Source organism: Buteo buteo, chromosome 2, assembly GCF_964188355.1.
Source record: "Buteo buteo chromosome 2, bButBut1.hap1.1, whole genome shotgun sequence".
NCBI lineage: Eukaryota > Metazoa > Chordata > Aves > Accipitriformes > Accipitridae > Buteo > Buteo buteo.
Genome location: NC_134172.1, coordinates 40334231 through 40362093, shown reverse-complemented (window position 1 = coordinate 40362093; position 27863 = coordinate 40334231). Strand labels below are relative to the sequence as shown.

Below are 27863 nucleotides of genomic sequence, written 5' to 3'. Positions count from 1 at the left end.
TAATTTTTAAAGGAGACCAAAAGTCTTGTTATTAAACTTAAGTTAGAAAACGGTTTAATAGAGGAAGTCCACTTTGTCTACTTAACAGAATGCTCTTATAAGCCTGTTCATGACAAGAAAAATTTACTGCTTATTGGCAGCTTGCGTATTTCTTCTTATTTTACCAGGTCTTTCACTCTTTGAGCCACAGAACAAAAAAGCCCAGACAAGGGCATAATTTTACTTTTTCCTTATAAAAATCTACATAGGAAAACATACACTCTTTTACTCAGAATTAAATAAAGTAGCATCTACTGAGATCATGAGATCAATTAGTCATAAGAAAATCTTTGAAAACTGTTGATATTAAAAGGTAATTCAATTCAGCTGGTTCATCTTAAAAAGTACTTTGACCCTGCAGGGCTAAAGCTGCCCTGAATAGCAGGATCTGTTACATAATCCATACTTAGGCTTATGTCACCATGCTGGAGGTTTCTCATTCAAATGAGATCAAAATCTCTGCTATTTAGCATGGGCTTTAAGTCTTTAGCATTCTTAAACAAAGGATTCTTGGACCCAGCTGCACTTCATGTAAAATAAGGTTGTAAGACTCAAGAAAATCAGACATGTGGAAGTCTACTGGAATCTGTATCAGCTAGTAGAAAGCAATCTTTTCTGAAGGGCAACAATTCTAAAATTTGAGGTAAAATAGGCAATTAGCTTTTGCTTCACCTCTAACCAAGGATCTAAGCTGCTTGAGACAGTGACAAAGCTAAAAACATATGGTACACTATCACCACAAAAATGGGAGATGATTCAAGAAGTAAGCGTACAAGTCTACAAGACAATGTCTTTATTGCTGCATGATATATTTTAAGTTTCGTATTTTAGATAAATCTCTGTATCTACCAACAAGATATGTGAAATAATATTTTGTGACTCATGGTATTTATGATTATTTATGTTTGACAGCTTGAAGTAAATAGGACAAATTAAAATTTTCAAGTATTTTGACAGTTCTGCGGTTTGACTAAAATTCACGAGTCTGAGGAATATGAGTTGTGAATAAAGAGGAGATCTAGAAATTCAGAGTGGGTAAGCACTCCTGCTGCTGATCTGAGTTGGAAGACACTGCTAACAGAAAAGAGTTTGTAAAGGAAGGGTGAAGGTGGAAGAGCATTGTTGTTTTCTTTTCAGTAAAAGAGAATGAAGAAAAGATACTGAAATTCATAGGAGACCAGAGAAGCAGATCAAAGAATGGAAGAAAATCATGGAATATTATGGGAGCAGCAGGATGCTGAGTATCTGACAGATAAAAATGTATTTGTATATAAAAAGTTTTTGTCCCAGCTGAGTCATGCAAGACATGGTTGCAGACACTTTGACTGACTCTCCGGCAGCCTTCCTGTTTCTAATGCAAAATGTGATGCCTCACTACTCTTGAGTAAATTTATAACATTGTTTAAAAAATATGTTAGAAAGACCAAAAGAAAACAAGCATGATTAAACAGCAAGGTCAGAGATGTTCAAAATAAGAGGGAAACCTTCAAAACTCAAGGTTGTGTTCAAATGAGAAAACCATTACAAAGTATCAGGTGAAAAAGAGGCAATTTGTGAAGGGATAAAGAACTAACTATGCAATCTCTCTCAAGTATGTATCAGAAACAGGAAAAATTCCAGAGAATGGGGGACCAATAGGTCATAAGAAAGTTTTTTAAAAAAATCAGACTTTCTGCATCCATGTGGTTTAAAAAGTCTGCCACAGAAGATACATCTAATTGTCTACAATACCAGTTTTACTCTGAATAGATAAAATAGTAACAAATCAGCAGAACCAGAGGGTATCCACCCAATAGATCTAGAGAAACACAGGGATGAAATAACTGAACTACTTTCATGTAATTATCAGAAGGCAAAGTACTTCACCAAGGCTCTTGAAGACATTAAGCCTACCATGACGAAAGGGGAAAAGTTCTCACGTGGTAAAAGACAAGATCAGAGTAAATGGTTAAAAGATTTCATTGTGAAGAAACATCATTCACTTTCTTTCCTCTAATCCTATGTCTGCATTTGTGGAAATGACTATGTTGACAAGCTACTGTCCATATATAAAATGCTCATGATTTCCAAAGTCAAGCTGTAATTCTATGGATCTTTGCTTTCTATGATTTGAAATGTCCTTTTCACTGTTACTGTACGTGCCTTAATTACAATAAACTTTTTTGTTTGTTTTTCTGTTGCTGGTTTTTTGGTATTTTTTTTGCTACAGTTGAATAAATAAACTCAATTAAAAGTCTTGGGAAATAAACAGAAATGCAGTAAGTTCTTTAAACATTTTTAAAAAACAGCTTGTACTCACCTGCTTTCTGACACTGTACTATCTTCTCATATAAGCTATCTGTATTTTCAACTAGAGTCCTGATGGTCTGAATCATCTGTAGAGAAAATAAATTAAAATATACAGAAATATCAGTAAAATTCAATTTTTACTGAAAATTTTTAATCTGTAAAAGGTGCTTAAATTTGAACTCAAGTCAATAATCTAATATTTATTGTTAACATAACGAATACATTCATTTTCCTGGTTGTGACCAGGCAGAGAAGTGCTCTAAAGGTGGCAGAAAGACATAAAAAAATACGATGGTTTTGGGCTGGGATCTGTCAACACTGAAGTAAAATATCTACTCCATAAGTCATTGCCTAGCAAAGCAAGTGAAAATTATACAACTATTTACCAGGTAATTCACTTTTGGTGGCTTGGGTGAGATAACCTGGATGCAGGTTTCCTCTTCCTCACTCACTCCGACATTCAGGATGATGATCACTCACCACCCAGTGCTTTCTTTTTCCTAGGGATGATCCCACTGCTTTTCCAGATTTGTTCCTCTACATTTTGCCTTTCTGTGGCTTGACCTGTACATATGTATGAGACAACTCTATGGAGGAAAACAAATCACTCGGGGCTGGTACTGGAGGATAAGGAAAACACAATGATTCCTTTACCTGATCTTTCTAAACAAAAAGCCTTTCATGGAAGCTCAGCTAAAAGCACACCGATTAAGATGGAACCATGCAGATTTTTCAGCCTGGGGTATGTATTGAGAAGTAATGACTTTGCTTCACACCTTACCCACTGACGTGTCTGGTATCCACTCAATCATTATGCTAACAACAAAGCACTTCTTGTCACTAAAACAATGTCTAAAGTTTGACGTGTTACTTATGTGGGTGTTCATGTAGAACTTTCTTTTCCTCTGGAGACCACAATTGCTGTTACAAGCAGGAATGTTCCATGTTACAGAAAAAAAAACCCAAACCACTCTTAAGACTTTTCCTCAGAGAGATAATAATACTTGAAGAGGCATGACTACGGTAGTCCTTCCTCACATGTATTAAAAGAAGCCTTCTCCAGCTGAGTGACATTAAGGCTGTTTTTCTGAACATTGCTCTGAGGCATAAACAAATTTGGAAAAGCAGGCAAGTAAGCCTCAGATTTTTCATGATGGCAAGTGTGCAAGCAAGTGAAGAGGAAGAACACCTGCACAGATGTAAACTGCTTTACAGACTTCTATTTTCAGCTACACAAAAATCTGGTTTATGTATATTACAAAGCATTTAAAAATAATGTTAGTTCTGTTTCTGTAATTACAATGTAAAATGATAGAATAAAGAAAATTATGCAAAACCCACAATTCCATGTTTATGCTACATACAAACCACACATGAACAAGCAACTTCAGAGTGTGTGGAGATCATCATACTGGATAATTTAATTTAATCTTCACATCTTGATTAACCTGTGTTTAATTTCAAAGTATCTATTTACCCTGATTTATATTAAGTCAGTTTAAAAAAAAAATGCAAATTATAATAAATAAAGAAAAAATAATAACTTGATCAGGTTGCTAAGCTGCAAGTGAAATACTTTAGCTTACCCATTTTTAACTGGATTGTTCTTTGAATATAAATATCAATATTCATTTAAGCAAAAACTGCCTATAAATAGAACTATGCCAATTAATAATTAGGTGTGATAAATTGAAGACAACTATTTTAAAGAGAAGCATACTTAAATACGAGAATACTATATTTCACCCAGATGATAGGCTTTATAGGGAGCATTGCAAACTGACTATTCCTGAGGCATCAAGGAGAAAGCTGCATTTCACTGTTTCATTACTATTTGGTCTTTAAAACAATATTCAGAAACTGAAATAAAGCCACTATAAACTTGCTTGAAAGGCAAGGATTTTACCTGTTTCAATATGTATGGCATGTAATACATTTGCTTCTGTAATGCACTTAAATGGAAAGAACCAAAACACAGTTGACTTCAATTGCAAATATACTTCCAACAACTGACGTTATTTTGCTAACTAGCTGAAAGGATACTGTAAAGCATCCTTCACTGAGCTTTTGGTGCATTGAAAATCACCTTGAAAAATGAAATGCTGAGCACATATGGCTCTTGTTTTATCAGAAAGCTAATACACAACAATAAGGACTACAGAGGGATTCTCATGTTAATAAGAATGCTTTCACCTGAGAACCCTTTTGACAGGATCTCATAAAAGAGAGAGACCAGTTGTGTTGCCTATTCAAGGTATTTTTTTCTGGAAGAACTGTAAGAAATACTGCAACTGCCCTATGTTAGTCTATTCTGTGTTCCTGACCCCATGCGTATAATAATGTAATTTCTAAGTCATCTCAGTTAGGTCCTATTCCAAACACAGAGCATCTCTATCTGCTGTGTTTCCTTCACACAATGCATTCTACATGCACACCAGGCAATTTAAAAATAGTGGAGATCAAGTCTCGGCAGATTAGAAAACTTACTCTGATATACTGCACTGATTTGCAGAAATAAGAGAATTCAAAGACACATAAAAATGCTTACATCACTGCTTCTTTGTTTACTTTCTGTATTGACAAGGCAAGAAAGTTGTACTAGTTCTGCAGATGAAAGGAAATTAAACTAATCGCTGTATTAGTCCTCCCTCATCACAGCAAGGCTAACATTGAAGAAGAATTTATAATAATGTGCAGGTCTAATACTTCACAGTTTTGCTATGGAAAGCTGCTTTGCCTAAACACTCTCAGATCAAAAGCAACGCCCTCTTTGCAACTTTTGAAGAAAAATGTCAATGCATTTCATGTGACAGAAATTATTCTAATACCAATTTTTATATTACCAAGGCCAGTAACAGTTACTTTATCTTTGGTCCCTAAAATACATACAAATCTGTATTTAAGATGAACAGCACCACTAAGCAAAAGTGGCTGAGCTAGCAATAATTCCGGGGTTGATTGCCACTACCATTCAATCAATATTATGCTACACCCAATTCTGTTGATGTACTTCACTAAGGAAATAACAGAGCAGTATGCTGTGTGCATGAGTAGGTGTCACCTTTCAGTCATGTTTGATTAATGAAGTAATAGTATTAGTTCATTATAATTTTATTCTTACATTGCTCTTCACCATGCAGTCACCTTTTCGTATGTATTCAGAGATTTGTTAAATGACTTTTATGGAAGGTTTGAACATATAAATTCTTTCTGGTGTTCAAGCCAAAATTATAACATCATGAAAACATTCATGTAGATATTAAAAGAGACTGAAAGACTTTGGTACACACAGCATATGTAACAACTGAGTATAAATGGTTATATCTAAACAGAAAATTAGCCTGATCCAAATGATACTTGTATGTATGTGTGTGCTTGGTGTAAAAGCAAAGCAGAAAATGATGAGTAAGCAGGAGCTTCAGTGTGAAAAACAGTATGTCTGCAGCAGAATGAGAAATGAAATTCTCAAGGCAAATTAGTTGTGGAAATCGAGGAGAAAGACCAAGTAGAGTCAAGTATATATATTAGACTAGTCTACACTGAACAAGCCAATCAATAAGCAGGTATTTGCTAACCACAGCCAACTATGAGAATATTATCAGTGATAAAACTGCGAAAAGAAATGCAAACAAACCTAATAGTGAACAACCAGTTACCAGCTGATCATTAAAAATGCACTGCAAATTACTCATACCTATTCTAAGAAAAGAACAGGTATTATATGAATTTTAGTAGCTATACTTTCTAGCAAGTCTTGTACAATATTAATTCCCATCTCTAACCTACATTGTTTTTTCCTGGAAGTAAGGATTCAAAATATGCAACAAATATTTTAAATACAGAATGTATAACACTTGCTGGCATTGCTTCACTCTACCTTCAATTCTTGCCACCCCACCACAATCTTAGTATGACCAGAGAACTGCTCCGGTACTCACTACATACTGGGCTACCTTCCTTTCTTTTTTGGGTCAATGGAAAATGGGAAATGCAGAATGGTATGCTCTATGACTCTTGAAGTCATCACATTTTTGCAGAGGCCAGGCTGACAGTTTGATCAAAGTCCATCAGTAATTCTAACAAAAGGACAAATGTCAAGAAAGATGTAAAAAAACATTTAAATTATTCTTAAGGGGTTTTAGAAATAAACACTAAATGATTAGTCCAGAGTTCTCAGTGAGGATTAGAGATCTGTATTATTACATGCTGTCCCTGCCTTAAAAAGCATGATGACAATGGTTAGAAATCAAACCAATTCTTGCTTCAAACTGATGGAACTGTGTTGCTAACAGTACCATTCACCACTTATGTGACTGTGTCTTCACAAACCAAATGAAGAAGTCATATACTTAAAAAATATATCTATCCTTTCTCAACAAAATAGAACTCTCACATTAAGAAAGTTACAGAAAATTTAAAAAAGAATATACATCACTAGACTACCCTTTAGGCTTATTTTTATGTTGCAAAGCTTTGTTAAGTCTGTTTTGTTGTTTTATGAAAGAGGTAAGTGCTATGAACTAACACTGAGTATATCTATGCATGTATACAAGTGCTCACATGTATGTACACATGCATGTATTTGAGACCATTCATTCAATTTCAGCTTAATTTGAAAAAGTAAAGATCTATTTCTACCAGGCTCATGAAGACAGGTCTTCTGGTAGAAGACAGAATATCCTGTTTATGCACCCAACTTAGGGAAAAGATGTAGATTGAACTCAACCCTAAATATTTTAAACATCACATTTAACAAAGAATACAGACCTCGAGAAAGGCATCTTTAAAAAAACCCAAGATTTATTAATTCCTCTGCATGTGGAACTGGTTGGTAGCACACCAAGAGAGACATCAGATGCATTTTAAAATGGAAAAAACAGCCAATGATAAACTGGGTCTGGCTGATGAAACTCAGTGAGAGAAAACACCTTCACTGACAGAGTTGCAACACCAAGGATGAGCTTTATTTTTAGCAAGTAAAGCACACTACACATTTACATTTCGAAATCTGCGAATATGTGTTGCCAATACTGTTAGACCTACATTCCAGCAGTAAAACTGAAACCATACTTACAGTAGGTATAAACCAAATCTTTATTAAAAGGGCTCTCTCCAAAATGCTGCTCACATTCTCCTTTCGCCTCAAATCTCAGTATATTAGATATACTTCTGAAACCACAAACTACACCATTTCTGAAAACAGTTTAGTATTCAGTGGCCAAACCGGTGCTCTTAACAGTAGTAATAAAAATGCAATTTGCATTTTCCAGACATTTTATTAAGCCCAGAATAGCACAAATAGCACCAATAGCAAATAGCACTTCATAAAAAAGGAAACCAAACACAGGGCATCACCGACTACAACACATAAACTGCTAATAGCAACTGCACCATTTCAAAAGATGCACGTGACCCAGAGAGGGTCAGAAGTTGCTACCATTGCCCCAAGCAATAACAGCAAGTAAAGGAACTCTGGTAGGGACAGCATATAAACACTTCTATTCTCAAGAACCATTATATGTACCAGGAACTCAAACAAAATATGTTCAGTTCTAATTAAATATATGTATAAACTATATCCAAGCAGTCCACTATTCAATGTCAATGCACCAGAAGGCATTTTTGTTGTGGCACTGAAACAAGCAAAAGAATTGTTCTTAGTCCTTTCAGTGACAACTGCCATGGTCAGTTTGCTTTGAAGTTGCATAAAGAGTTGAACTTTATATACTGCCTTTGATTCTCCACTGGAAAAGAATGGTGTTATAGTAATAAGGAAGGAAATGACTGGAAGATCAGATTGTAAACTCGTATTAAACCTCAGAACTCAAATGAATTGTTCTAATGGTGTAGACACCACACTGAAAGCATTCCGTAATGTCCAACTTCTAACCAGCACCACCACAAACAACAGAAGTGGCCTTCTAATAAGCAGGCGACTCATGTTCACGTTACTGAGCTCAGTTCAAAATGCAATAAGCAGTGACAAAAACCTTATACCTACCACCCTTGAGACTGCTAGCACCACTAGATCAGTGCTACTCAGTTTCCAAGAGTAACGGGTCCTCCAGTTCAAACAGGAGCGATACACAACAAAGAAATATGTTGAAGTGATTGTGAAATAGCATCTAAACAGAAGGGACAATATACTTTTCTCTGTCCCGAGTTCAAGTTGCAGTCTTCCAGGAGACCTCTTAGCAGAGCTTTAAAATATCTGAAGAATACCTTGCTAGGTTGCATGGAAAAGATAACTGAAAAAAGATAGCTGAACAGTTTTCCAACTTTCTGACAACTACTACTGACAAGTGATGAGACAGGAAACAACCTGCAAAGGTCCTGGCAGAACAGATTTTTATTATTTTTCTTTTAAAGTTTTTCTTCAAATCCCAGTGAAATTTTAGAAATTAACACAGCAAGACCACAGCCAGTCCATGAGTTGGGTAGTTCGTGTTATGTAAAGCAGGTATTGATTGGCAATAGACACACTGAACCTTGTTTAACGACAATTTCATCAAAACGCAGAGACATATATGTGGGATGCACCCATGAGTCCCGAGGGGGCAGACTGAAGTCATTGCAAGGCAACTTTCGATTATCTTTGAAAGGTCATGGCAATCACAGGACATTCCAGAGCACTGGAAGAAAGCAAATTTCATTCCTATCGACAAGAAGAGTAAGAAGGAGGACTGAGGAACTACAGGCCAGTCAGCCTCACTTCAGTGCCTGGGAAGGTGGTGTAGTAAATCCTCTTGGAAACCCTCTTCCCAACACATGAAGGACAAGATGACTGGAAAAAGACAGCACGGATTTACAAAGGGGAAATCAGGCTTAACCAGCCTGACAGCCTTCTACAATGAGGTGACTGCCTTGATGGAGGAGGGGAAAGCAGTGGATGTTTTTTATTGACTTTACTGAGGCTTTCAACACTGTCTCTTGTAACATCCTCACAGACAAACTAAGGAAGTTAAACAGAGGTCAGGTAAGTGGGCAGTGAGGGGGACTGAAAACTAGCTGACCAGCCAGACTCAAAGCATTGTGCTCAGCAGCATCAAGTCCACCTGAAGGACACTCACTAGTGGTGCGCCGCAGGGGTTGATATTGGAGCTACTACTGTTGAAATACCCTCATTTATCACCCGGATGATGGGGCAAAGTGCATCCTCAGCAAGCTGACAGAAGACACAAAACTTGGAGGAGGCTGGATACAGCAGACAGTTGTGCTGCTACTCAGAGGGACTTTGACAAGCTGGAGAAGTGGGCTGACAGGAACTCCATGAAAAAGGTTCAGCAAAGGGAAGTGCTGAGTCCTGCACCTGGAGAGGAATGACTCCAGGCATACACCCATTCAGGCTGGAAGCTGACTGGCTGGAAAACAGCTTCAGGGAAAAGGACCTGAGTGTCCTGGTGGACAGGAACTTGAACACAGCTAAGGAAGTGCATCGCCAAAAGACTGAGGGAGGTGGTCCTTCCCCTCTACTCAGCATTGGTCAGGCCACATCTGGAGTGTTCAGTCCAGTTTTGGGCTTTCCAGTACAAGAAAGATATGGACTTATTGTCCAGGGCAGGGCCACAAAGAGAGTTAAGGGATTGCAGTGTCTTTTATATGAGGAGAGTCTGAGAGAGCTGGGACTGTTCAGCCTGGAGCAGAGAAGGCTCAATGGGGATTCTGCGTGGTCAAACACGGGAAGAGGTTGCCCAGAGAGGTTGTGGAGTCTCCGTCCTTGGTGATATTCAACACCCAACTGGACACAGTCCTGGGCAACCTGCTCTACCTGACCCTGCTTTGAGCAAGGCAGCTGGACTTGACAATCGCCAGAGGTGCCTTCCAACCTCAATGATTCTGTGTAAATAGGGATTTTAGTAAAGCTGACATCTCTAATCAAAAGAAGTTTACAGAACTGAGCTTTCTGGCTCAAGGCAACAATCAATAATAACTTCAGTTTAGATAAAAATCAGCTGTGGTTTTGCCCAGACAGTCCAAAGCTGCTCTATAATGAAGAACAACTGATCTTCCTACTACCCAAGTATAGTCCAAAGTGCCAAGGTAAGAAAACAAAGCTTCTAACTGCTACTTCTGTACATGCAGAGGACTCCTCACATCAAACTAAATTCACTTCAAAGCAGTAAGTTTTCAGCAAACTTGTTGTCTAAATTAGAAATTACTTCTCCAACTATACAAGAAAATAAATTTAGCACACAAACACATGAGTCATTGAGGTTGCAAGGGACCTCGGAAGGTCATCTGGTCCAACTCCCCCTGCTCAAGCAGGGCCACCTAGAGCAGGCTGCCCAGGACCACTTCCAGATGGCTATTGAGCATTTTCAAGGGTGGAGACTCCACAACCTCTCTGGGCAACCTGTTCCCATGCTTACCTACCCACACAGTCAAAAAGTGTTTCCTGATGCTCAGAAAAAGCCTCCTGTGTTTCATTTCATGCCTCTTCTCCTGTCACTGGGCACCACTGGGAAGAGCCTGGCTCTGTCCTCTTTGCACCCTCCCTTCAGGCATTTATACACATTGATGAGATCCCTCCGCAAAGCTTCTCTTTTTCAGGCTGAACAGTCCTCATAGGAGAGATGCTCCAGTCCCTTCATCATCCTAGTGGTTCTTTGTAGGACTCTCTCCAGCATGTCCCTGTCTCTCTTGTACTGGGGAGCGCAGAACTGGACACAGTACTCAAGTGTGGCATCACCAGTGCTGAATAGAGGCGAAGGATCACCTCCCTTGACCATAACATATATTATATATTATGCTATCATTATGCTTCCCTTTAGACTTTAAAACACTGTCCTCTTCCCAGACAAATGCAGAGGAAATTTTCATTATGCTTCCTGAACTCGTTGGCATGTTATGATATAAATGTAATGCTGTACCTCAGTGACAGTGGCAGTATATCCCCCTAAGTGGGAAAAACATAGAAATAGACTCATCATTTCACTTTTCCAGCCTTCCTTTCCTCTCGCACTTCTTTTTGAGATGTTTTATATTCTAGGGAACACATACATGGAACAGGTTTTTTGTCTTCAGAAAGAAGCAAGCTGAGATTATGCCATAATGCAGTGCAGGAGCATAAGGGATGAAATCCACTTACCAAAACTAACTCTTGCAGGCCCGAGAAAAAATAGGACATCATCTGTTCTTAATTCTGCAGTATCCCAAAATGAATTAGATTTCCCACAGTTCAAGAAAATTTACCAAAGGAACAAACAGTCCACAAGTTCTCCATTAAAAAGTCTTATGTTCTTAATTCCTCATGGGTAAAGTATTTGAGAAAGATTAGGCTGAAGACAGAGTAAATAAAATAATCAGCATCTCTCTTCTGAACTGTGCACACAATGACATTAAACTCTTTTAAATCCAACAGTCATTTCTTCTTGCTTTCCTGACACTCTGGCTGTTCCACAGAAAAATGATTTTCATAATTTCTAAACTAAAGCTGATAGAATGAAAACACTATGTAAAAAGTGGACAATAAGGAAGCACATATATATGAAAGGAAAATAGCCTGTATCCGTAAAGAGAAGCAGAAATTTATCATCCTTGCGAAGAAAAATAATAGGTAGTGTAAAACCATCGGTAGCAGTTCCAATAACCACAATTTCTTCACACAGGAGACAAAAATTCAAACAGAAGATTAAGAATTTATTGAGAAAGAAAAAGAGAACTACTATTAGAAATACGGAGTACATATAAGAGAAGTTGCTATGCATGTGACCTATTTTTATGCTCTTCCATAAACATTCCATTGGACTACATTAGAAACAGAACAGTAAGCTAGATGAACTCCTCTTCCTAAGTAGTCATATTATTTTATGCTCTTATGAATACTGTGAGTCAGCCATTAGCCATAATGGGATTACTGAGAGGACACAAAAAGCTTCACCGTTCATGCTCTTAACAAAAAATGAAGAAATCTTGACTTCCCAGAAGCATCAAGTTGTCATTATCAGAGCTTTTCAATCAATGTAAAACAGCTCATACTTTACAGCACTTGGCACTGGAGTCTGAATGTCTAAAATTAGACGTTTGTTTCTGCCCTTGTGGACTGAAAAGCCCAACATAAGCTGAGGTTATCATCTGCAGCTCTGTTTTTGGAAGCATAATTGCAACCTTCAGTTTAGAATGACTGTCCTGTTATAAAACAGGAAAATAAAAACTGATAATAAGCAACATAACTCTTTTTGAAGAAATTGCCCAAGCTACTCACTATATTTTCAATCAATACTTTGTTTTCCATCAGTTTTTGTGACAGACTAACAACTACACTATCAGTAACTATTTAAATTCACCTCAAAAACCAGGATCTACAATTATTACCATTTATTTAACATGACAAAACCCATTACTTGGGCTATTTGCAATATTAAATTGCAATGAATGATGTTTTCCCTTAGATCTCTTCACCACTGAACTGTATCCATTTATTACCTAAATAAAGACAGTTCTAACTCTGCAGAGACTTGATAATGAAAGTAAACATACTGTACAAAGCCAGAGGCAATAATGGAAATAGTGAGAGAGTGTGTATTATCAGTATTTCGATATTGCATTTATATTGCCAACTCTGAAACTTACTGTTTTAACACACATTATAACAATTCACCACTCAGACTGAGAAAATTGTTTAAACTTTAAGCACCGACATACCTCACACCTTGAGGATCTTTGCAAATCTGAGGGCATCATTAAGTCATACATTTTCAAGAGTACTTAGCTATTTTAGCTAGTTCAAAGTTGTTGGAGCTATACCTACTATCTCTAATCCACTTAATGGAAAAACAGCCTAATGCAAAAATCAACACAAGCAACTGTCTTCAACAGTTCTTTTCCTGTTGGAACATCAGGTTAAGTTCAACATTTACTCCACCTATCAGAGAAGAGCTAAGAATTTTAAAAGGCTCAAAATTTAATAGTAACTTCATTTCAATATAACAAGCATTTGAAAAGAGACTTTGTCAAATGCTTTTGGAAAATCCGACTAATCTTCTGTGTCTACATGCTTCTTGATTTCAAAGAACTCCAAGAGATTAATGAGCCCTTCACTTTATAAAAGATGTATTGACTCTTCCCCAACACGACATGTTTCTCCATGTTTCCTCTAATTTTCTTCTTCAAAACAGTTCCTACCCATTTCCACAGTACAGATGTCATCTTGTCTGATCTGTAGTTTCATGATCTTCCCTGGAAACCTCCTAAAACACTGGCACCAACTAACAACTTTGATAATCAGTTTTAAGTGAGAGGATACATACAACAATTAGCAGTTTGGATATATCAACTCTTGAGATCTTTCAGAACCATTGAATGAATATCACCTCTTTCTCGTAATTTTTTTTCTCAGTCATTTCACCCTTCCTGTGTAGTATCTTTTATCAGCATTTCAGTTAGAGATGAATTCTTGAATGAGTCCTTCATAAAGAGGCGTTTCATGTGAAACCTTAATCTCCACAGGTAAATGGCTGCAAAAACTAATTTAGGGTTGTGGCTTTATTTCTTTTCCTGGGGCTTTCTTTTATACTTTGATCAACTAGTGGTCATACACACTCTTTGACAGGTTTCCTGTTTCTGGTATTTTCAGAAAAGAGGTTACTGTTATTTTTAAGTCTGTTCAGGTTGTTCCTGAAATTCTTCACTGTCAGCTTTCTTATATTTTTATTTAACAATGGCAGGGTTAAATATCTATCCTGTCTTCTTCATTTGCATGTGACTTCAGCTTTTTGAAAGATGCTGCCTTCTTTTGAATGGCACCTCCTCCTTTTTGTCCTCCTCAAGTGTTTTTTGATAAGTGGTAGATATTTACTTCAAGCCCCCTGTGCGGCACCTTTGAGTGTCTAAGATGTCTGTTCTTTTTACTACTTCTCTTACCTTTCCATTTTAACAAGGTTGCTTATTTTTATGTAGTTATGGTCTTAAGTATAAAAGCAAGGAATAATAGCTTTTCAGTCTTCTGTGTAAAGCCTAAGTTCTTTGCTTTATAAGCCAGATAATTCTAAGAGTTAAATTATAACATGGAACACCCATGGAGCTGGAATCCAGAAGACATTCTGAACCAACCAGGCAACAGAAGAGTGTTATCACAGTCTATGCCAGTCACATATTCCTCAGAAAAGGTACCAGATGGAAAAATCTGGATTTTGTTCAAGTGCACAAAGCAGATAGTGGTAAGATGCTATCATGTGATTTAAAACCATGAGATCTAAAGATTGAGTTCAATCATAGGAGATTGGTGACCATCTTGAACTCACCCTTCTCTGCCACAATCAGAAATTGAGTATTTAGATCAAAAGAAAGTTACGCAGAAGTTAAAGTAACCTATTTGCTCACTCTGTTTTAGGAGATAACCTGGTAATTACCAGCACTGGATCTAGTATTTTTTGGTTACCCCAAAGGTTTGCAACCTTAGATGGTAATTTGTGGAACAAAGGCTACTCAGCTGAGTAACTCTGGCACATTGGTAAGCTGAGATCAATAGGAAAAAGTCTTCATCTACTTGTTCTCTCAAGATACAATTCTATAACCACAGCAGAATGACTGAAATCCCTCTTACTTCTTACTGTATTTGCAAAGTAACAATAACCGAGGACCTACATCAACAACAAGGTAACTCATACAGATTTTATGAGCTAAGCATAACTCAAAACAGATCTGTTAATCATTCTTTTTTAGGCCCTGTGAAACAGGCAATAAATATATTCTTTGCTTCCTTCAGAATTATGAGTTTCAATCCAATATGCCTGATACATAAGTGTCCCACCCAATTCATCTATCTTGATATCAGGATGAGTTTTAAAGGTGAAGAATATTTAGGGTTTTGAGCAGTAGCTGAAGTATGAGAGGACTATTAACATTTTACCAAAACCTTGACAATCAGTACTTTTTAGATAGTCTTTTAATAAACCCTACTAGTACCAGTCCAGTCAATAACTCTTCAAGGCATAGTGTCAAACTATCTACTTCACAACGGGATGGACATGTTCAAGTTCAAAAGATAGGCTATCATATTTAGTTCATGTCATCGGCCAAATTTGCAACTCCATGACACAAAGGTAACGTCCACATCATTGCCTATATGCAATCTGCTGTATCGAGTCAGTAGTTGAAATGAGCCAATAATAAGGTAACTGGATTTAAGCTTACTATACAGCTGCTAATCACGAGTCATATGGTGGTTTTGAGTTTAGCAGCTTTTTTTTTTTTGCTTTAATACCTCTCATTTTCATCATCTCATAACCCCACCACTAATAAACATAGCCCTGATCTTGAGCCTATCTCTAGGGCATGTATACAAAATCTATTAATCTTATTTGATTTCATTTGAATCAAATACAGACCTCCTATACTGTAGTCTGCAGATATTCTGAATTACAACATAACCTCAACATTAAAAAAACCCTACCACCAGAAACTGAAAAAAATGGATCTAGCAGCATTTTCTAATTAAGATTTAATAACATTTAATCCTAATTATTGTAGCAGCATTACTTTATCTTCTTTCACACAGGTACAATTCTCTCCCTTTTATGTGTTACCTTTCCTCTTAGAAGTAAATGCCTGCTTGCAAAGTTCAGAAAACCTTATCTTCATCAGATGGGACACTTCATCCTCCAATAAGGGCAGACAGAGACAGTCAAGTTCTCAACAATATCTGGCTTCATTTGTATGATCCTCTAGCATATCTTTGCAGTGCTATTATACTCATCACTGAATAATGCTGCAGACTTAGGACAAGATTTTTTTTTTTCTCTTGCCATAGCATAGATTTTTAAGGTTTACTTACTGTTTATCTTAAAGGTTATAAGACATTTAAAAAAAAAAAAAAACAACATGCAATGGTGTGGAAGAGGCACTTGCCTTAACTCCAAGCTTCAGTCTGCAGCACTGATCAGTGATGGGTGTGATGACACCAACAGAGTGCATGCTGAAGTATCACATAAAGGAAGCTGAAGTTCATGAACGAGAGGGAAAAATAAAACATTGTTAAACAGTGAAAAGATGTTAGGGTGAAAAATACTCAGGAGCATGGAGAAGCTAGAGAAAAATACACAACTTAAACATCTGTCTTAAAAGTTCTAGTTATATTTGTTTTTCATTATTCTGAAAAGAGACCCCAGCTCCTATAAAATGGATAAAAGCAAAAGATCCTTTTATTTTCTGGGTAAACTGTTTCCAGTAATGTTGGTGACAAATTACTCATTAAATTAAAAAATACATTATTTTAACCCGTGAATAGTACTAGCCTTTATCACTTATAGCTCCTCCATTAATGTAGTAGTGAATGCTAATAATTTAAGAAAGCATGTGCTATTTGTTTACATGTAAAAAACCCAAGTATCTCGTGATATGCTAATTAATTTATTATCATTTGCCTCATTGTTTCTTTAAAAAATATATGTACCTGTGCTACACTGAAGATATTCCCACCTTTCCATGTGCCCCAGCATTACTGCACTCTTTTGTAATTATTTCAACATGGACTTACTGTCTCACTGTAAAGGTCTTACATGCTTTCTCACTTTACAGAGCAACGATGAGTCCTTTAACCACTCCCAGTATAAACAAATTCTGATTAATTAAAAATCTTGGCTGAATATTGCTTTCTGCGTTTATTATCATTTTATAAAAAGGAGAGTATTTTTGACAAATAAGAATCCCTTCATTAGCCAAAAATACCGTGAACCTGAAACAGCAGTACTTTGAGAATATCATTAAATATGCCACACTGAGAAAGCACACAAGGTAATGACACCCTATGCATTTACGGTACTAACTAAGGTTTATTTAATAAACATTTAACACAATTTCTGTTATCAACATGATTTCATACTTACAGTACTTCACACAGTGGAAGAACATAGTCATATAACTTTGACCTATACTGAGGCCTAAGCCAGCAGAAAATAAGAAAAGTAGGTAATCATTACTTTGACAGTACATCTACCTTTTCTTAATTCTGGATAAGGCTTCTCATTATTAAGCTGAATTTTACACCCACTTGTTAATTAATCACGTCAAAAAAATTCTCAAGCCAAAACCAACCATTGAGATAAAATGCGTCATTTTGAGGGCTCACTATATTAATTTACACCAAAAACCCACAAAAAGAACACTATTTACGACAGTATCAGACTCTAAACACCTGCCACTAGAGCAAATATCAATATATGAGCTAAATAGCTTCCCATGTCTTTTCCTCCCCTTGAGGAAAGGATGATATGGATGTCTCTCACTGTTTCACAATGTGCTTTCAGAAACAAGTGCTATCAGTATGGCTCCCATGGCTAACTTCATTTTCCATTATGCCGTACAGATTTTAATTGCTTAAAACCTTTTGTCAAACTGGTCAGAGTATTGGCAAGACCAAAGTTTCACAAATTGAAATGCATCTCATTATTTTAAGTTTTATTTGACGAGAATAATCTTAAATTTTACTTATCTTCAATATCATTTAGCGCTAAAAGCACTACCATACCCTTTCTCTTTGTCTAAAATTGAGTCTTGATCCTTTAGGGAAGAGGAGATGGAAAAATGCTTTGAACATGCCATTAAATAAATATTCTATAATTCTTATATATGAAAATAAAGTATACATTTCTAAAGTACACAGTTATTCAAATCATGTGTAGACTACAGGATGTGGGGGAAAAAAATGTATGTGAGAGACAAAGAGCAAACCAAACTTGGACTGTAAAGATTTCTGGAGTCATGAGCCACCCCTATCTTAGTGACATTCAAAAAAAAATTTAATCCAGACTTACAAAAAGATTTTAAGTATCTGGAATAGCTTAGTAACTAACAAGCGGCATCACCACATTAGAACAAACTGCAGGTAGAGACATCTCCATCAACAAGACAGAACGTCATTACATACGTGTTACAGGTCTAATCCCAACAATCAAGCTTGTTTGCATCCCAATTATAGCGATATCCTATAAGCTACCACTAAGAGGATACACCACTATCTTCTTGTAACTGTGCTACCATTCCAATCAAATTCTGTTGTATTTACATCATCACCAAACTACATAAACTCCACCTAATTACCAATAACTGCTTTTCAGACTTTGGTATAGCATTATTCTAAAGCTACTTTTTCTTTAGAAAGCAGTTTAAAATATAAACATGAAACTGGGCTACTGGTTTCTTTTCCTTCATTTTCTTTCTTTAAATAGTGAGGACTGTTTTTAAAACAGTGACTTGATCCTGCCAGGTGAGGTTTCTCATTTTAGCACACAAAATTAATGCAAAATTATCCTAGAAATGTTTACTTATTGTCAGATGATGGATCAAATTAAAGAAATCATTAAATAAATAAGTAAAGGCTCAGTTACTCTGTGCCAGATTACTTCAGTGGAAGTAAGGAGGACAATTCAAATCACACTTGTCTGGATCTTTTTTCCATACTTTAAAATTAATGCAAGGCAGATGTAAATCAGTATTTCTCAGTGTATTAGTTCTTCCTTCCTTCTTGCAAAATGTTTAATTTCCAGTCTCTAAAGACAAAATTTACATATTTACTGAAGTATAAGGGCTGAAGTTAACATTACAGCTGCTTACAGATGAAAAAATGCCAAATCAAATGAGATCTGTAAGAAAGATACAGCAAAGGAAAATGAAAAAGCATGTGTAGAATTAACACTTGAAGGTGCTTATAAAACTACAATTCCTAAAAGCAGTTCCTAACATTTTTCTGTTCTACCTTGAGTCAAAGCCAAAAGAAATCAAGGTCCAGAAACTGGAAAATGTAAAGTAGCAAATTAATGTAAGAGGTTTATAGATATGCAAAAAGTTTCAAGTTATTGCAAAACAGGTAAATTAATACAGACTCTTCATGTTAAATCCTCTTGATTATAACCACTTTGACTTCTGAAGTGTACAAACACTTATGTATTTGCATGCAGTGTATTAATCTCTATGTTTTACTCAATATGAAAACACTATCAGCTGCTGTATGTTCACGGGAATGACTTTCAAGCACATGTAATGAAGCATGAAATAGGAAGTCACAGGTTAAAACAACCTTTCAAAACAGGCATGGTATTGTATATTATAAAAAGAAAGTCTTTCAAATAGCATATAAAATAACCACAAAGGACTACTCACCATGTCATACGCTGTTACAATCTTCTTCAAGACCTCTGGAACAATCCCTTGGAGCTCCATAGTCGGATACTGATCATTGAGATTCAGTACTACCAAGGGTGTATTATCAGGCCCAACCAAGCGCATAGACACTGCCAAAATGCACTGCATAAGATTTGCTACAGGAGAGAGGCCACATAATTCTTTGAATGAAACTACTGCATTCTGCAAAAAGGAAAGAAAGAGTTTCCTTTACAGTTAAATATGAATTTTAATGTCTTATTCTTTCAGGATAAAATACTTCACTGTTATAGTTGAGCTACAATGTGGAATTACCACAGCTTTTCTCTGAAGAACTGGCAGTTTTCCACAGCAACCAATATTACACATATATTTCACCAAAAATGTTAAAAATTCAAACATAATTCAATACTTGCCACAGGGAAAAAAAAATATATTAAAAAAAAAAATGTATTTAGAACAAGTAAGTCTGGTCTCTATCACTACTAAAATTAACCAAGCAAATAAATTAATTCTAAAACACACTGGTTATATATTATGAAAAATTCTAAAAGACATTTCAAGGTAATTTTTAAAATGCCACCAAAAGAAATAAAATATTAGGTGCTGAATGTCCCAAATAAGTGAAGTGGAAGGAGGAATTCAGCCCATTTGTAACATTAAACATACCTGAACTATAGTCCAGACGTGCTGTGGATCTGCTGGCTCCCATTTGGTGTGATTCACAAAACCAGCACTCCACTACCGATGTCATTCCTATCACAGAATCACACTTCAGTGAATTTTTAAGGTACTTTAATATAAATACCAATTTGGTACCTTTCCCTAAAATTTATTATAGTTGTATTTTATATCCAATATGGTAGAACATAAAACTGTATGTTTAAATTTGAAGAAAATATCCAATATTAGAAATACAATGTGACTCCAAGTAGCCACTGAAATTCCATGATGGGAATATTCTTAGCATTGTAACAAATTTAGGATTTTTGTACCAAGTGGGAGCTGGTGATCTATGGCAGGTCTGGAGTTTGTGTTCCTGTAGGAAACAAAAACAAAAACATGGTATATTTAAGTTACAAATGTGCTCAGTACTCCTTTCTCTCATGTCTTATCAAAGCAGGGTATCTGACCCAGATTTTCATTTTAATCAAAACTACCCTCCATCTTGCTGGCATGGTAAGACTCATTTGTGGACAAATTTCTTAGAAAGACACAATGCCAACCTTAATGCAAACAGCAATCAAGAGTGAAATATTTTGTTGTCCCTTTATGGGACAAAATACCTGAAGAAGACTTCAAAATATGTAGATATAGCATATTCATGAAAAATTATGTGAATACTAAATTACATCTACTACAGTCACTTACAGTATATTTTAAGTAAATGTGTAGTAGCATCTAGTAAATGTCCAGGAAACAGAAACTGCTTTTATTAACTAGACTACACCTTAATGACACAATAATTACATAGCTGAAAAGACAGACATTGGGAATTCTATTCAAACAGATTTTGATATAAACATCATGGGTAAGCCATTACAAACAACAATTTTACAGAGAGGTTAAGGAGGACCCAGGGAATGTATATATTAACTAATGGCAGGCAGGACAGAACTACAGCTGTAACTCTCACATTTGAACTTCCAACCCTATATCCAGAGACTATCCCTCATACTGCCAAGCAATTTAAACATACAACATCACATCCAGTTTAATCATTTATAGTATACTTTTATCAGTGATTATTATGTAACAAGTTATGACATCAGGTTTTGTCACAGTAACGTAGTACCTAACAAGACAAAAGGCTAGCTATTTGTATACAGATTTAGAGAAACCATTAAACTCACTGCTGCACACTTTCTTTTTTTCTCTTGTTCCACCTTATATTAATAAACAACTTTGCTCTTTATAACCTGGCTTGTGGGGACATTATTTCTATATCATAAAAATCGTAACAATTTATAACACAAAATTTCAGTAATATAGGAATTAAACAAACCTCACATTCCCGTAAATTGATATTTGAGTGGTTTATTTACTTTTATTAGCTGTAAAACCTTAGTTATACAGAGTTTAAATTGTGCACGCTATATAATCTGTCAGTATAGCTATGCAAAACTGATATTCCCTCAGGCACCTAAAATATCTTCTTGATAGCATTTTGAGAAATGATAATGAGGAATTTAGTTGATAGCACAACTTTCAAACTGACAGAATAAAATACATAAAATACCTTTTAATATCTCATGTTCAAAGAAACCACACTGTAGAGCCTGTTTTCAATTATATCAGTACTGGAAAATACTGCAGCATGCATGGTAAAGAGTTTAAAGTAGCTACAAAACCTGTATGCTTTCACTGTTTCCTTAAATCTTAGGTTCAGCTCTTCCTTGAAAGGTATCTTAAAATACAGTATCCTTTATATGACAGAATTCTAGCCTTCAACAGGTTAACTACAGGTAAAGTTCACTTCGTATGTAGCCCTTAATGTGAAATATTTACAAGTCAAAATATTATCCCTGTATTTTTTTAATGAACTTTTAGTATAGCAATTTTATATAGAGTGGAATGGGAGACTTTCATGATGCCGTACTAATTTCTCCTTTCTTATGAAGAAAAATTACTTTTAAAAATGTATTACTATTAAAATCTCTTCAATAGAAGATTATTCACAAAGAAAACTTATTTACTCTGATGTGCCTTTAAAATCCAGACTGAAGTCTCAGACATTTCCTTTAATCAGTTTCCACTTAACATTACATAAGAGGATTTAATAGGTCACTTCATTTGAAATTATCATGCTTAATTTTATTGATCACTGCTAGTATTCCATCAGAAGTTTATAGATAGTTAAAAGTTTTATTAAATAAAACACAACTTTACAACTCACTTTAGTATATGACTAAAAGGGTTTATTTACAAGGAATCCTTATTGGAATCTCCAAACAACGCGTTTTTGAAGTGGGATCTCTTGGCTTCCACAAAAACAAGCACCTCAGCCGGTACTTTTTCCTGAAATTCAATGTGTTTACTGTATGTGACCTTTAAGGTAAGGTAATTCTTCTAGAGGATGCCTTCTAATATCTTAGTGCTAATTCCACGTATTTCTAACATATTGTTGCTAGGACGAATCATGGAAAACAAATGGTCTTTCTGAAAGTACTACTTTCTATTTGGGAATGAGGAAAAAACCAAAACCTCAGTGAAACTATGCTAAACATACTTTGACGTACAATAACTTTTCCAATAAGCAGTAAAGCCTCCTTTTTCTATCAGCTCTATTTTACTCCTGCATTTCTATTTAACTTAATTTTCTAAAACTAAAATATTGCCATACTTTCCTCTAGTGTGTATCTAACATTCCCTCAAAGGCACAGGATGAGTCAGCAGGCTTGAGTTCTAACACTGGAGTCATATTTCCAGCTCACACTCAACAAAATACACACACGCATCCAAGATGACCTCAGTAGGCAGTATCACCTAAAAGGCTGCTCTGGCATAACCCATTTTTAAAGCTGTTCAGCGTTAGACTTGAATAACATAACTTACAAAATGCAGCAAGACTTTTAAAAACATGTATTCCATATGCATCATAATACAAAAATACACATAAGAACCAATAAATTCATTGTAAAAACTGTACCTGCATATTTTCTCTCAAATCCGTGGCATCCCGAATAGGTTGGAGAGCATTCTTGAACACTTCATCAATTGTTTTAATCCATAATGTTCTCATAGAAGCATACTCCCTTGATTTCTTGCCCTTCCTCACAGACAGGCCCCGCTTATGAGGTTTCCCACCACCCCTTCGATTAGTAATGGCCACGTGCACAAACAAGGAAGCATGTGCTAAAATTTCACCAGTTAAAGACTGCAGAGGAACGTGCCGATAACCAGTCTGTAGACACTCAAAGGGAATAGTGTATTGCCCAATAAACTCATCCCCAATGTAATCATCATCCAGTACTACAAAACGCACCATAGCTAGTTCTGGTAAATTTATTTGAAATTCAAAGCTTTCATCAAAAATTGGATTATCCCCATTCTGATGCATAGTTTTCGTCCTTTGCTCTGCACAGTCGGCAGGGATTCCGTGTATTTCAACATAGACATAAGGATCTACAACATCACCTTTGGCACCTGATCCTTTGGGTTTAGGAAAGTTTTGCCCACTAATGATTTTAATATGGAGCAGCTGAGGTGAAACTCCAGGCACAGTGTCTTTTGTATTCGCACTGAAGAAGGACACTTCTTCTCTCATGATAGCAGGACGAAGGACATAGCCACAGTTTCCATTTTGCCGAAACCAACCAATGTTAAGATCCATCATTAAGCCAGGTGTTTGAAAGTTCATTGCTACTATCTGACAACCACATTTCCAGAAGTCCTGGGGATTCATATTACTAGAGTCAATCCTCATAGGACTGGGGAAAACTCTCGCAAGAAAACGTTTGTTATAATTTACAAAGTCTCCTGGGTTCTCATTGGCATATTTGCTAGCAAGCACTTCATTAAACGAGCACACTTCCCAGTACTTCTGGAGCTGAAATGAAACTTGAAACTCTTTGAACTGAACGGATTTACATATGCTTACCAACTCAGAGAGTTCTTTGCAGAGCTGAAATCGTTTCCCCGTCATTGAGTTTTGCTGTTCTACCCCCTCTTTCCCCACTCTCTGTGACATTTCTGCTCCTTCATCTTCATCTGTAACATCTCCCTCTAGTCCAGAACAATTAGAGGAAAGCTTCTTTGCTTTAATTAGTATTTTCCCTTTAAGTGATTCCGGTGATGGAAGATAAGAGTCTTCAATGTTTGGAGACTGTGTATGTAGTTTGTCCCCCAAAATTTTCTTCATGTGTTGTACCATCACTTTCTGCTGCTTAATAGAACAATGATTTTCTAAACACAAAATAAGAGGGTATTCTGAAGCAAAAAATGCATACTTGTTAATAATGTCAATCACACTACGGAAGACAATCTGTGATGTCATTGTATGCCCTGTGTAAATCACAGGTTCATTATCTGGACCATCCCATACATCCAGTTCAACACTTCGACAACCCATTTTAAGAGCGCGAATGTAACCTGTGATGTCAGAAGGCCCTCGAAACTGATCCTCTATCAAGTACGTATTATGAGATGAATTTATAAAATAATGAGATAAAGGTTGTTTCATATCTTGACAAACTTTTTTATGTTCTGGATCAAATATGTGGCAGTCTGGTGAAGTAAGGTAATTTGTAAACCCATCTATAGAAAGACAACCCTTCTCCTGGCCCTCTTTGGCTGGCTCATATTTCTGAATAATTTCAAGGCTTATTTCTTCCGTGACATGTGCCATACCCTGTTCTGCTTCTAAAAACATCATGAGGTCCTTGGTATCTAGGAATTCTTTATTGCTTGAAAACTGAACCAACAGGAAATAGATTTCAGGTCTGGTACAAAGCTCATGAAAAACTTCAATAAACTCTTCTTTCGTTACTTCGGTACCAGTTTTTTCCTTGGATCTATGTAATTCCTTGAATTTTAGTTCAATTTTATTAGTTTTTAAACCAGGATTTAAGTCTTTTATAAACTGTACAGCATTACACAACGATATATGTCCCAAATTATCTACATCTGATTCACTGAACATCTGTGAAAGCCATGAAGTCCGCATATTATCTTGAGTACTTTCTATCATATCTAGAGTATGTTTTCCATAAGAAATCAGGTATCTTAAGCCAGTAACCCAAATATTTGCAATGTCTGCTGAGTTAGCAACAAGATCTAGTGACTCATAGTTTTCTCCATATATAATGGAAAATGCAGAGTCTTCTGATATCTGGTCGTATATTCCATTGCTGCGAAAAATATCTGTATTTTTTCCTGTTCTTACTTCTTTGATTGATTTAATATCAATCTTTGCTTTTTCAGAATCCTTTTTTGAAGGCTCCCAGCGTAGAGACTGCATATCTGCATCTAAAAGAAAGTATCGGTGATACACCCTAGAGTTGGATCGAATCTTTTTGAGCTCAGAGCCTTCAACCATTGCGTTTATACAGTCACTTGCACTGCTGATCTTTTTCTCAGTTGGCATACTGCTAAACGACACAGTCTTCTTCCGCTCCCGCTTTTGTTTCGTACCATCCTGGTAAACAAGGGGGGGGAAAAAAGAAAACATGTATCAGTATGATTTTGCTCAACATTGAAATAGGTTTCAACTTACAGGTGAAAGTTCATAATGCAGTTCAACAAGGTCTAGCATCTGTGCAATGACCAGTAAGATGGAAATTCTTACTGGAATCATAACAAATGAAAATGCTAGTAATGGCTTAATATTTGTTCTTGCCTATATAAGTAACCTTCCAGGGTAATTTTTTTTTAATATATTTTATATGACCACAAAGTTAAACAAAGCAAGTTTTGAATGCTAATGAAATAATAATGCTGTATAAATGTATTTTATTTTATCAGTAATAACCTACTTAGAGAAATAATGGGTCCTACAGCCAAGGCAGTAGAAAGTAAGCTTTCCTCTGAGTCCTTATACAGTCCTACAGATACTTGCTGAATTTTGTCAGTATGGAATATAATGCTTTAATACCACGCTGACAGGGTCCTCATGAACACCTGAGAAACATTAATACACAATTAACTACATAAAATCCATAGGATGTCTTCCTAATCTAAGCATACAAGACATTAACAGCACTTACCACGCATAGCTCCCTTCTTTACTGCACCCATCCATGTTCTTCCCACAGACTGCCCAGAGCATCGACACATGCATCCCACTGCTATACTAGGAAAACATGCACGTTCTTCTTAAGAAACTACACTGAAACACAAGTGACTGGACCGCAGCAGATACAATTCAATGCAAGTTCTGAGTTTCAGGAAATACAACAGTGACTCAGGAGGGAACTGTCCGAGAGGATTAAAGTTTAACTGGTTCCAAAGAAGCTGTGTATCATTAGAAAGAACTTGAATGGAAAATGTAAGGCCTCATCAGGAAGGGAAGAAAAGTGATTCACCTTTGCTCTTAAAACAATGAAATAACCCAGAGGTCTTAGTTTACTAGAGAAAGCTTGGGTTGAAAACTGGATATATAAGCCATTTAACAACAACAAAAAAAAAAGTCACTTAGTTACCTCTATTTGCTGTTTGTATTAATTCAAACAAGTGCAAATAAATCAGTAACAGATGAGTTAAGTACAATCAATTTTATAAGAACTGAATTTAAGAAACCTGTGTGCTTTCATTATCTGCATTTTCTGAGATTGAAAAAATGCTGTTTTGTTTTTTCTAAAAGTGCCATGTGTCTTGATAAGCTAACTTTTACTCCAAAATAATACTTCTGTGAAATAATCTTTTTATGTTAGATACCCTGTTTAGAAGTGTTCTTTTTATATTCCAGCACAGCTCAAAATATTACTTTTCCAGCTTTATACAAAAAGAATGTTGATTTTTCCTCTAATAGTTTTCCATTTGAAGTATGTTTCAGTGTAAATCAGCATTGCTTATATGGCAGAAAGGCGAGGGAAAGAAAACTTTTAACAACTGCTACACTGAACAGATGTTCAAATAAAACCCATTCATTACAGAATGTATTTCCAGTTCAAGGCATATGAGCTATATGTTTAATTTCATTAAATTAAAAACGCAGAATTCTTTCTTTTTTGTAATTTAATTTATAAGCATCCAAAAAGCCTTTCACTGAAAATGATGATTAGTAAAGTAAGCAGACTTAATATTTGCTGTTCTGTGTTTGAGAAAATTAATCAACCATAACAATTCTTGCACCTTTAATGACAGCAGAATTTGCTTTATGCAAGTTCTCAAGAGACCAGTAAAAGTGAATAACCCTACAGAGGACTGTTTTATTTCTAACTCCAGATCAAACAGCTGCAATGGATACCGCACAGGGTTGACTCTTGGAATCTCATTACATGTAGTTTGGGCATAAGGATTGCTTTCAAACAAAAGCAAATTTCCTTAATTTAAAAAAATAATAAATTAAAAAACTCATTTTTGTTTACAAAGATTTTTGTTCTATTTTAAGCCTAGCTTCTTGTCTGGCTATCTATCTACATCTCCTAACCTGGAAAAGTGGCAAGGGACAGCCACACAGAAATGAGCAATGACATTCCTGTCCAGTATTTTAGGGCTTGGAATGAAGCATGCTGAAACTCCTTAATGCTCCAGATTTCTCAGTCACAGATCTAGGAGAGGAATGTATTTATTGAACTCTTCAGTGAAAGACAGCTGACAGATAACCTCCTGACACCAGAACCATCAAGACCTGGGAAGTGTTACCTTGCCTGACCATGATCAGTATTTACCAAAGAGAATGAAGGTCTATGCCTTTCTCTATGATCAGGATTGTGTCTGATCCAAGACACTGAATGGCAAGGGAGAAAAAAAAATCTGACATTTCTTGATGCCATCTG

The 27863-nt window shown here is 36.0% G+C and overlaps 1 protein-coding gene across 2 annotated transcripts in view; it reads right to left on the bottom strand.

Annotated features, from left to right (window-relative positions):
• Positions 1–27863, bottom strand: part of PLCL2 (phospholipase C like 2) — a 109410-nt gene that overhangs the window by 21888 nt on the left and 59659 nt on the right. Inside the window, exons 3-6 of one of the 2 annotated variants that reach the window (XR_012653648.1) lie at positions 23075–25561; positions 19426–19629; positions 16177–16265; positions 2339–2414 (exon numbers count right to left, since the gene is read on the bottom strand). Coding sequence is in view for 1 of the 2 variants with exons in the window: in XM_075051891.1 (XP_074907992.1) it covers positions 2339–2414; positions 19426–19629; positions 23075–25561 (2767 nt within the window). In the remaining variant the exon portion in view is untranslated. The remainder of the gene's footprint in view (positions 1–2338; positions 2415–16176; positions 16266–19425; positions 19630–23074; positions 25562–27863) is intronic. The other variant, XM_075051891.1, reaches the window with a different exon arrangement.